Here is a 12,239-nt window from a genome sequence, read left to right as displayed (position 1 = left end):
ATATATCTTATAATCTAAATTAAGGGGGTATAGTTAACTACATTTGTATTTGTTTCACTCAGACAATTGATGAAACCTGACTAAAAAATAATATCAATCTAAATGATAAATACTAAAGCGTATTAGCTACACACATTAATTCAAGTTTTTGGTATTTCTTCCTATGTTTGGCAAACTGTTGCAAACATAGAAGAATATATATAATGCGTGGCGCTACTACATTCCCTTCAGTAGAAATACCTGTTAACTACCGGATTTTACTGTTTCATGAAATAATTAAAATATATACAAAACAAGTGTGGACACATATCGGTGTGGATAGTATATTTGGATGTTTAACTGTTTTCTGACAGAGAGTTCTCTGATTTTCCCCATTAGGTTTCTATGTTGAAATGTGGTGCACAGTGACAGCCTATCTGTACCAAACACTAATAAATAGCATAAATGTTCAAGACCGTCGTGAATTCGAAGGAGACACTAATTTAAATCATTGCCACACGTTCATAGATTTTATTTAGATAGAGTTGCTACTAATATAATGTCCGTTCGTTCGTTCGTCCGTTCGGACGTCTGTCCCACTTCGTGTTAAAGTTGTTGGTTAATTTTTTTGGTCGAGGTAGTTTTTGATGAAGTTGAATTCAAATCACTTGGCCAGTTAACAAAGACTTTAAGCTCAAATATGTCCTCAATATTTATGCGAGCAAAAGTTTACGACATTTAATGTTGGGTAAACAGACACCAGATAAGATAAATGGGATATATGTCCATGGGACACAGATGATAACCCTGCTTGCATACATAAGATTAAAACGAAACGTAACTCAGGAACTGTAAAAGTGACACTATCCAATTTTTTGTGCTTAATATGTGTTTTCTGGTAATAAGCATTGTTTATAAGATTCATAACATTTGTTTGAGGCAAACGAAAGTTAGAGAAAGGAGAAAATAAATTTAGCAAAATAAAAAGGCATAACTCTAGAACAGTAAAGGTGAGGCCACCAAAAAACAAGCCTGTTCTATGTTTTGCGGTAATAAGCATTGCATATAAGTTTCATGAAATTTGTTTGAGGCAAACGAAGTTAGAAAAAGGAGAAAATAAATGCAGCAATTTTCCATTTAGAAAGGGGCATAACTCTAGAATGGAAAAAGTGACGCTACCCGAATATTTTTCTGTGAAGCATAAACTACCCTCTTCATCTGGTTTCAGCTCCTATAATTGAGGGGTGAACATTGGGTAATTTCCAGTTCCCTCCCCCTTAATATTTTTTTTGGTGAAGCATAAATTATCCCTTTTTTCTATCCTCGTTATCTTGTTCCTGCTTGCTTGTCTCCAGGAACTTTCTATACTAACGTTATGTCTCAGTTTGATAATTTAACATTCTTTATAAATCTTATATTTTTTGCCATGGTAAATGGATATTAATAAGATTTTGTATTAACACATATTAAATTAAAATCGGGATTAAAATATACTTTGACAGAAGAAGAAGAAGGAGTGATGGCAATAGCTCACATGACCCAATCTAATTAAAATATTGATCTCTGATTACGTTATACTCATATATGTAGTATAACGTAATAGAGATCAATATTCAGAGATCAATATTCTAATTAGATTGCACATGGTCCAAAGTTTCCTGGTGGAAATGTAAGCAATCATGATGACTATATCTTAATGTTCCTTATAGTGCGGTGACTGAAGGCAGATTTTTTGGAATTTAATCTCCCCACCGAACACACACCTACATAATATATCATTGGAAAGAGGAAATTGTGTACTATAATAATATGCCTGTCGTCAGGACTTGATGTGGTCACATTTTTTTAAAATTGAGGTCAAAGGTCATATGTAAAAATCTGTGAAAGTTTGGGAGGGTTTCAATTTTGACATTTTTTTCTATTTCTAAACTCTACCTATATATAAATGTTACTGTTTTGGCTTTAGTAATGTTTGTTTTTATACATAAACTTTAATCATTGAGATTTTTTTTATCAAAAAAAATCTTAAACGACGTTTTATAAACAAAACTTCAAAAATCAAGTTTTCAACCTATAAAATGTTTAAAGCACCTTAATCTAATGAAAAATATCAATTTCAGGTAAAAATCAAGTGTCATGCAGGACAATACATGTACTTTAAAATTATTTTTAAACTATCATAGTGGGTGAGTCACCAAAACAAAGCCATAGAACACTACAGTCAAATATGACCTCAAATTGAATTTGCGGATACTTCATTTTTTTTTATAGACTACTCGTTGCTTTTGGGTTTTTTTCACACTTATTACTGCTACCATAGTATTTATTATCTTTTGTTGTGTATTTAACTCTGGTTAATATCTATTACATTATAGGTTTTGTAACTATATTCCCCCTTTTGTCCCTTGCAACGTACCCAAAACTTCAAAAGTATTCCATATAAAAAAAGAAGATGTGATATGATTGCAAATGAGACAACTCTCCAAATGAGACCAAATGAGGCATAAAACAATTATAGGTCTCTAACGACCTGATTAATGTACAAAAAAATAAGAAATAAACAAATATAGTATATAGAAACACTGCATTACCGTCTCGTGACTTGAAACAGACACATACAAATATTCTTCACATTTCACTCATGACCACAGGTCTGCACATGAAAGGTTCTGCTCAAAGCAAACACTTTATTTTGAGTTTTTCTTTACAAGTACAGACAAGGTATTGTAGGAAGTCCGAACACATTTGTTCCAAAAAAAAAATACCAGCTTCAAACCACCCCTATCAATTCATCCAAGATTTTAAAAGAGATCTAAAAGGGGGTTTAGGAAGGTGTGATGACATCCATATGCTTGTCCGCAAAGATGCTGGGGAAACATTATACGAGACGTACGCACTATCTTGAATTCGCTCAATTTCATGATTGGCAACACATTAGATAGCGTCGCACTTTACTTTAAGAAGCATAAAATCCATTGGCATTCAATGTTTCAACAAGATGTTTTGAACCAAACTCATGGTACATTTGTAAAGCCAATCCTAAATGAAAAAAAAAAAAAAACGATTGCCTCAACAATTGCCTAGCATTTCCACAATTTCTCTGGTGTCATTTCCTGAGAATAGTCTTGGCTGTATGCATTTTCATTGAGTATTAACCATAGAATGAATTGCAATAAATACGAAGGCATTGGCTGAATCAAGAACGAAGAGACAATTCATCCGAAATTGGGTAGTCTTCTTTAGAGTTTCGATGTCTTTTCTAAGTAAACTTGCAGCGGAATGAAATATCTGTCCGTTATTTGTGTCTATTACAGTTGACATTGAGATTTTAAGGTCAGTTTTTAATTGACTAGAAGCTTATATGGCATCTTAAATAGTTATGTTGCTATTAAATATTATGTTACATTTGCCTTGAACTTGTTGAAGTTGTTTGACAACTGAATTTCTATAGAAATAAATTAGTTTAGACTGCATTTTACATGTAGAATATTTTAGATTAGAATCAGCCGGAAGAAATGATCTATATTTATCGAGTAACGGTGTCATGAGGAATGACCAATGAGGAATCGTTGTCAATAGCCAAAATAAAATTACTAAAAGCAGTATCGTGTTTTGAGACATCTGCTTCAACGGGTTTGGATTTTTTTTTTTACGTTTTAAGCAAATAATTTGTAATGCAACCTAAATGACAGAGTGATTGAAGTTTAAAAGATGGACGGGAAACTATTTCAACTTTAACTTTATCTGACACGGATAAAACATTTTTAATACGCTCATCTGATTCAAACTTGAGTAATTTTCTACTTTCTAAAATATTTTGTTGCAACACAATATACAAGCGCTCCAGTTGAACGACTGCATTCTAGAACGTGTACAAATATCCGAAACTGAGGGACAACAGTCAGATAGTTGTATGTCGTCATTAAATATTAGACAAGAAGCTTCCTCGCTCTAAAAGGGGGAACAAATATGTTTACTTGTGTAAGTTTTGTAGCATGAACGATGAATAACTGCCTGCACGGAGTTTTTCAAATTAACAGCTATTGCACATGTTGCATGAAACAGCTTGATGTTCACCTCATCCAATCTTTTATGCAATGCAGATACAAAAATCGACTTCCCTAAACTGGTAAATTGACTCAAAATTTCAATCGAGGTGTTTTTATTTGGCATATTATGCACTGCATAAAATGCAACGACTTTTGTCTTTTCTTTGAGCAAGTTGCAAAGGACTTGACATATCACGGAGTATTTACTGAAACTATCCGTCAATTATTTTGATTTTACAATAAGACTTTTCTGACAAAGTATATTTGATGTTTTATAACGAAAAAACATAGAATATAAACATATACAAACAAAGTATGTGGCATATATCAGTGCACTGTAATTGAAAATATGTGTATATAATAGCGAAAAAGGTGGTAATTTCATATATCATTTGAGAGCAAATTATTGACTAATACACAAAATGTGACGGAAGGCAAGTGATTGGGTTCCGTGTTGAAATTGAAGATATTTACTCAATTCTTTTTCCATTGATTTCTTAAGGTTTTTTTCATATTTTGGTTCCGAAATTTTTATCACTAATTAGTTTTAATAAATATTATATGCTTAAAATATTATGGAATAATTTTTATTACTACTATGAGGAGGAAACTAAAGTTTGAGTCTGAATTTGCAATTAAAATTACCTCAATTTCAAATAGTCTAAACTTCGCAAATTTTATAGATTAGAAGAAAATAAAATACTGAATGGAATATTTTGACATACAAAAATAGCTTCAGGAAAAACTATTTCAATTAAATGTAAGCAAACATACACATTTTTTCATTTTGAAAAAGGGGGGTTGAAACTCTCCAATATACTACCAGTCATTAAAACGACTTTTTAGAAAAAAGTGACCGTACGAAATTCTGACGACAGGGCAAAAACTAAAGAAGACATATTTGTCTTTAAGTTAAGACCATTTTTAGCCGTGTGTTATTTGGGGAGATTAAACTCGCGATCTAGACGACTTTTTACACTTCTGTCACCGCACTATTAGGAAATTAAGTTTGAAAATTGTACCCATTAAAACGTTAACATGACCGCTGTTGCAAAAAAGTTAATAGATATGTCCATTTATACTGATTTTCCCCAAAAAAAATAATACAGTTGAGCATATCTGACTTGCTGAAAATGATAAGCAGGACAAGTTCTGACTACAATAACATTGTTTTACTTTTATATGGTGTATGATTAAGTCAAGATGACCGAAATCATCAGTTGACCCTGTAGAGAGGTTTTTGCTCCTGTATGAAGATTTTAACCAATTTTTGTATTCATGTGGAAACCAAATTAGAATGAGAGAGTTTTCAGCACAGTAAGATCTTCAAATAAGACTGACTGGCCTCAATTGTCAACAAACTGTTTACATATTTATATTGCAACTTTAACACATTTTGGGGCATTTAAAAAAAAATAAATAAAATAGAGAGAAACTTTATAGAGCAAAAATAGTCAGCATAGTGAATCTACAAAAAAGACAATATGGTTGAAATCGTCAGGTTCCTTTTAGGAAGTATGATTTTATCAACTATCTTGAAAACAATAAAAAAAAAAAAAAAAAACACTTTAAAAGATAGTTAGAAACAGAATTCACTATCACTAATAGGAAATCTACTAAAATGCTGAAAAATAAGAAGTTAAAAAAGCCAACATAATCGGATCCCAATAGATTTAAAATAAATCTAAAATTAACTGGTCTTGAACATGCATGAAATATATGCCACTTGACGTTTAGTAACCACGATATATCAATTAAAATGAAAGTTTTTTACCAGGTGAACTATTCAGGTTCTTTTTATTTGTTCAGTGCTCTGGGGTGTCCATCCGGTATAAGTCATTTGTATTTGACCTCATTTTCATTGATGACTTTTAGCATAAATCTTCCCTAAGATTAAGTCATTGAAAAACTTTAAAGAGACTACCATTAACCATGTTAACGGTAAGTCAAAAATGAATATTTTTCAGTTAAGTAAAATTTGGTATGCAATTGAATTAACATTACCAAATCTCGTTCCATAGGGATTGTTTGGCACTGTCCTCCACTTTTCTTCCTCAGTCATTTGCTTCTAAGTACTAGGATGCAGATTATAAACTTTATATTGATTTTGTTATCAGTAAATTAAAAGCAAACTAAATATTATTGTTATATACATATATACATTCATGGATCTTCAATCTGTCGATACCTGCACTGCACTAGGTCTTGTTTTTCTCCGACTGTTTATGACATTTTACACTAAACCCATTGGCTGTTGATAACTTAGTCTTAGATGCATGATTTTTTGTCGAACCTGCACCTTTGTCGCAGAAAGCTCGACATTGGGATAGTGATCCGGTTGATACGGCGGCGGCGGCGTTAGCTAACTTTTTAAAAACTTGATATTTTAGAAGGTGGAATACCTGGATGCATATCTCATACTTAGTATATAGATGCCTAGTGTTACGAAATTTCTGTCAGCCACATGTTCAATGTCCTTGACCTCATTTTCATGGTCCAGTGAATACTTAAAAAAAAGTTAAGATTTTTTTGTAATGTTAAAGTCGCTCATATCATAAGTAATAGGAGAACTTTATTTGGTATGTGCGTATGCTGCAAGGTCCTTGTACCCGTCAGACAGTTTTCACTTGACCTCGACCTCATTTCATGGATCAGTGACCGGCCAAGCTAGTTAAAGGTATGTGAGAATGTCCGTTTCTCAAATAACGGTAGGATAAATATATGTGGGAATGGGATAAAAGTAATGGGTACTTGTCAGTCTGGCAGGTCAGTTCATCTGACCTTGACCTCATTTTCATGGTTCATTGGTCAATGTTATTTTTTCATGTTTTGGTCTGTTTTTCAATTATCATAAGCAATAGTTCATTTTCAATTATCATAAGCAATTATATTTTATGTTTAAAAAAAATGTAAGGTGTATATATATGTTTGTCTGATGTTTTTAGTTCAAGTCAACCCGTTTTAGACTTTCAACCATCAATGGTCATTAAAGCCTTCGAGACTTTTCAATGTGTTTTTTAAAATTAACATATGAAATGCAAAATATTTTTTTCCCATATGTATTATTTATATAATAATTATTTTTTGGGTGCCTTAGTTAACCCACTTAGGATGTGGTCATCAATACTTATTTTAGCATAACCCAAAATGTTGACTGGTTTAAATAAAGAGTAGAATGATTACAATAGGTACCAGAATACACGCATGTTACAAGAATATTTTCACTTTTGATAAGTTGTCATCGTTGATTATGGTTAGAACAAAGAAGGCTGGGAGAAAAGGAAAAGCGAAGGTAAGACACGTCAATCTAACAATAGAGGTTTCTTTTGTAACCGGAGCTAGTTATCCTGTCTTGTTTTTCATGTAACTTCTGAATTATTTATTTGTAAATGTTGGTGTCCTGTTTTAGTACGGTATGATTGTTCAATGAGATCAACCTAAATGATAAATTGGAATATTCAAACCACCAAAAACCAAAAAGGAACAACCAGAATTATTGACAATGACTAAAACAACCAAAATAATATGAACGGTGTCATGTTAATGACTAAACCTTTAAAACAGGGTATATCTAAGCTCTAGGTTCTGTTGTAGTTCGATCCTGAGTCTTTGACTCCTCTTGGTAGCTTATTTAAATAAAGACAATCAAGTTCACATAGTTTAATGATGTTATAACTACAAATCTACATGTCAGGATTTAATATAAGTATACATCAAATCAACACTTCTATAAATTACAGTATAGTGAAAATTGGGCAAAGTTATCTCCCCTTTTCTAAAATAACATTGAAAAACCTTAATTTCCTACTTACTTAACACTTCTTATCTAAACTTGTTTTATAAAATAAACGGACTACTTAATTAAATGTGGGAAGGGAAAAACCAGACGTGGAAGCTTAACAGTTTTTAAAGTTTTGTCAAAGTTTTGTAATACAACAAGCCAAACATTGTAAGTCGTAACTAATGCATCAGCCAATTTGCTAATAGTCGAAGACTAACGCTGGCTAGTAGAAAACAGTCCTAAATTAATAGGCACCTACCTTAAGAGTCTGTTACAGACAAGTGGCTCTTGCATAAAAAGCAATGATATTAAGAATATGTAGGCCTTATATACTAGTTAAGTTCTAATTATAGAAACTATATCTAAATTTACAAACCCAATAAGAAATATCAACACATAAGTTAAACCAATGAAATTTACTATTAAAAACTTGTTATGCCTCGATTTAGAAAAACGTACAGAGAAAGATCTCCGAACGCACCCAATTGAAAAATCTAGAGAAATAATAATATTCGGAACTCCTCTAAATAAAAGCATGGCTAAATTCAAGGAAAATATAACAGTTTGGGATTTAAAAGTTACTTAATGACAAAATTATAAGGTAACATCAATATTTAAAGTTCAAAGAACGTTTCCCAAGTGTAAATACTATATTTTTCAATTAACCAGGTCGAAAGTCCCATGACATTGCACAATTTACATTTTGAAACAAGGCTCCACGGCCACACTCCCCCCATCTAGACCATTGCAAATACCAATAAATGGTCTATACAAGTCAATATAAATTAAAGAATGAAATACACAATACATGAATATAAATTTTACAAAAATAATTAATTTAAATGTTCAAAATAAAAAGTCTTTCTTCGGAACCAGTTTCATGACCATCTTCCCACTTTCCTCCACCAACTCGTATTCCATGTCTCTTGGGACGCCCTCACCGTATTCTACATATTCTTGAGGTTGAACATATTCCTGTGCGTCCTCATACACTTCCTCCTCTTCTTGAATCATAGCTACCTCTATGTTAGTACTGTCTTCATACAACGGAGGTATACACTTCCCAGGTTTTACATACTTCAAATTAACTGTGATGGTTGACTGTAATGATGGCATGACGAGATTGGCATGACGTGGTGTGAAATGATGGAAGCTGATTAAGTGCTCCTTAACATGGTGCCTGCGCGGAAACGAATCATTACATCCTATACAACTAAATTCTCTGACCTCACGAACATGTTTCCTATGCCAGTGTCTCTGGTATTGTCGGAATACACTAAATGGGCCCTGTCCACATGTAGCAACTGGGCAAATATACCCTTTTTTAAATACAGGTCTTTCTTCTGCCATACTGTAATAGAATACATATTATGAATAATTTAATAAAATAATTGAACAGTTAATATATAAGGTATTCATGTACACACATTAGAGTAATAATAGTACATTGTCAATAAACATACATTGTGTAAATAGTAAATGAATAAAACAAATGTGTGACAGCCTTTTTTTTTAGGTATAATATGTGAAACTTTAAAAATCCATACGCACAATTTCCTATCAACGTTTGATAAACTCTTTTTATTGAGTAACTGGAAAAATGTGACTATTATGTGAGAACAATATGAACTCTTCTGTTATTTAAATAAAAAAGACAGCCTTTTTAATAGGTCTACGAAGCGAACATATAAAAATACATTACATATATTTTATAATATAACTAGTCTCAACATATATATGCCAATACACTGCTCTATCCTTTACTAATGCTTGTGTAACAACATAAATTAAAATCTGTTGTGCATAAATTACACCCTTAATAAACATATCAAATATTCTTATTTTTTTTATTCTAATCCTCAAACTAAATTCAGATATGAAAAGTACATACCTTATTCCATCTGCTTACCATTCTCAGTATTATTACTTTACCATGTTTACCGCACCAATATAATTTAAAAATATGCAAACTTGAATTTTCAACTTTTTTTAAAAAACTAAGTACTGATTTCAGTACAAACATTATAAACAAATTTCTAAAACTATATACACGGTGAATACTTTGTTGGCTTTTTCACTGTTCTTCCACATCTGGTTCTTCGTGGGCTAGGGGTACAGGGGTTTACATCTACATTAAGGGGAATATCATTTTCAGTTTCATGAGTTTCATCAAATGACAGGTGAAAATCCAATAAAGGGGGTTCTATATCGGACTCATCAGACTGAATTTCATCCTCTATTTCAGGTGGTAGCCATGTGACAGGGACATTACCAAAATGGGGTTTTAAATGGTCTACATGGACTACTATGTCCTTTGCAGTAGGGGTTTCTTGAATTCTGTAAGTCACATCAGAAAGTTTGGCTTTTACTTTATATGGACCTCTCCAACCTAACCCTAATTTAATTCCTGCAGTAGGGGGATACCATCTATAGACAAAATCATTTACTTCATATTGACGAGGTTTAAGTCCCCTATCATAACTTTTCTTTTGCCTAGTAGCGGCTTTTGACAACTTTTCCCTAGCAAAATTAAATGTTTTTCTAAAAGAATAATTCAGCCACTGTACATATTCTACTGGGCATGGGGTATGTACAGTTGAAGGATTTCCAGCCATAATATCTAACGGGTAAACCATTTCCCTACCAGTCAACATTTTATGGGGGCTAACACCAGTTGAATCATTTTCTGTGGCTCGATAAGCCATTAACAAGTAAGGCAATAAATCATCCCAATTATTTCTGAATTGATTGACAAACATGGACAACATTTTCTGTAAAGTTCTGTTGAAACGTTCAACAAGACCATCACTCTGTGGCCGATAGGGTGTTGTTCTAGTTTTATCTATTCCCAACTTATCACAAACTGCTTGAAATAAAATGGATTCAAACTCCCTGCCCTGATCACTGTGTATTTGTAGGGGCATTCCAAAGCGACAAAATATTTCAGAAACTAGTTTATCTGCTACTGTCAAAGCATTATGGTTTTTAACTGCAAAAGCCTCAGTCCATTTTGTAAAGTAGTCTTGTACTACAATCAAATACTCATTCTCATTTTCAGTCATGGGACATGGGCCTACAATGTCAACCCCAATCCTATCGAATGGACAACCCACTAAAGACTGTTGTAAAGGAAATCTACCTACACCTGGGCCAGGTTTAGCTTTAGCACAAACAATGCACTCACGAACCCATGAACTTATATCAGAAGTCATTCCAGGCCAATAAAACCTATTTTTAATTGCTCTAATTGTTCGATCTCTACCCAAGTGACCAGATATAACTGAATTATGAAATTCTTTCATAATTTGATTCCTAATTTCAGTTGGGGCTACCAAAACAAGATTTTCCCCATTATCTGTTTCAATCCTATAATACAGTAAGCCATTTTCTATTAACAAAGACTCCCATACGCTCCATAAATTTCTAATTCCATATGAACAACCGGAAACTACTTCCTTGCCAGGTTTTTCATCAAATTCTCCTAACATATTTACAATTTTTGAAATATCTGGGTCATTATCCTGCCAAGAGACTTTCTCCTCACTTGTCCAAACTCTTAACCAATTTGAAATTTGCGGCAACTCAAGTTCACCTTCGTTATCACTATCATCTTCAACATAGGGAATTGTCTCATCTAAATCACTATTTCCAGGCCTAATGGGTGCTAGAAGACATTTATCGGGGTTGTTACAACTCTGACCTACTTGATTCTTATCACACGCCGGACAATCCGAGCGTTTACACAACCTATATGGTTTTCTGGACAAAACATCAGCATTCGTATGCTGAGTACCTTTTCGATATTCAATCTCATAATCATAGGTATCCAAGACAGAAATCCACCTAGCAACCATACCTTCTGGGTGTTTAAAATTCTTCAACCAAATTAAAGATGCATGATCTGTGCGAATCCTAAATTTTTGACCTAACAGGTAGTGGCGAAAATATTTGACAAAGGTAATTACCGCTAAAAGTTCCCGGTACGTAGTACAATATTTTTGTTGGGTATCACTCAACATTCGACTAGCATAGGCAATAACCTTTTCCTCACCATCCTGTACCTGTGAAAGGACAGCACCTATTGCATGACCACTAGCATCCGTATCCAAAATAAATTCACCATCCCCTATAGGGTAACTTAAAATGGGAGCAGAAATAAGTTTCTCTTTCAAAACTTCAAAAGCATTTTGACAATCCTGATCCCACAAAAATTTCAAGCCCTTTTTCGTCAAATTTGTCATTGGCGATGCTATTTCTGAAAAACTAGGGATAAACCTCCTATAATACCCTGCCAAGCCTAGAAAACTGCGGACTTCATTTACATTTTTCGGGACTGGCCAATCACTAACACTTTCAATTTTTGCTGGGTCACAAGCTATTCCCTTATCACTAACTAAATGTCCTAAATATAACACCTGGTGTTGAAAAAG

At 33.1% G+C, this 12,239-nt stretch overlaps 1 protein-coding gene across 1 annotated transcript in view; it reads left to right on the top strand.

Annotated features, from left to right (window-relative positions):
• Positions 1 to 7,182: 7,182 nt before the first annotated feature.
• Positions 7,183 to 12,239, top strand: part of LOC143078706 (RNA cytosine-C(5)-methyltransferase NSUN2-like) — a 41,444-nt gene continuing 36,387 nt past the window's right edge. Inside the window, exon 1 of the mRNA XM_076253620.1 lies at positions 7,183 to 7,320. Coding sequence (XP_076109735.1) covers positions 7,204 to 7,320 — 117 coding nt within the window. The 5' untranslated portion in view covers positions 7,183 to 7,203. The remainder of the gene's footprint in view (positions 7,321 to 12,239) is intronic.

This window comes from Mytilus galloprovincialis, chromosome 6 (genome assembly GCF_965363235.1).
Source record: "Mytilus galloprovincialis chromosome 6, xbMytGall1.hap1.1, whole genome shotgun sequence".
NCBI lineage: Eukaryota > Metazoa > Mollusca > Bivalvia > Mytilida > Mytilidae > Mytilus > Mytilus galloprovincialis.
This window is presented reverse-complemented; position numbering and strand designations above follow the sequence as displayed.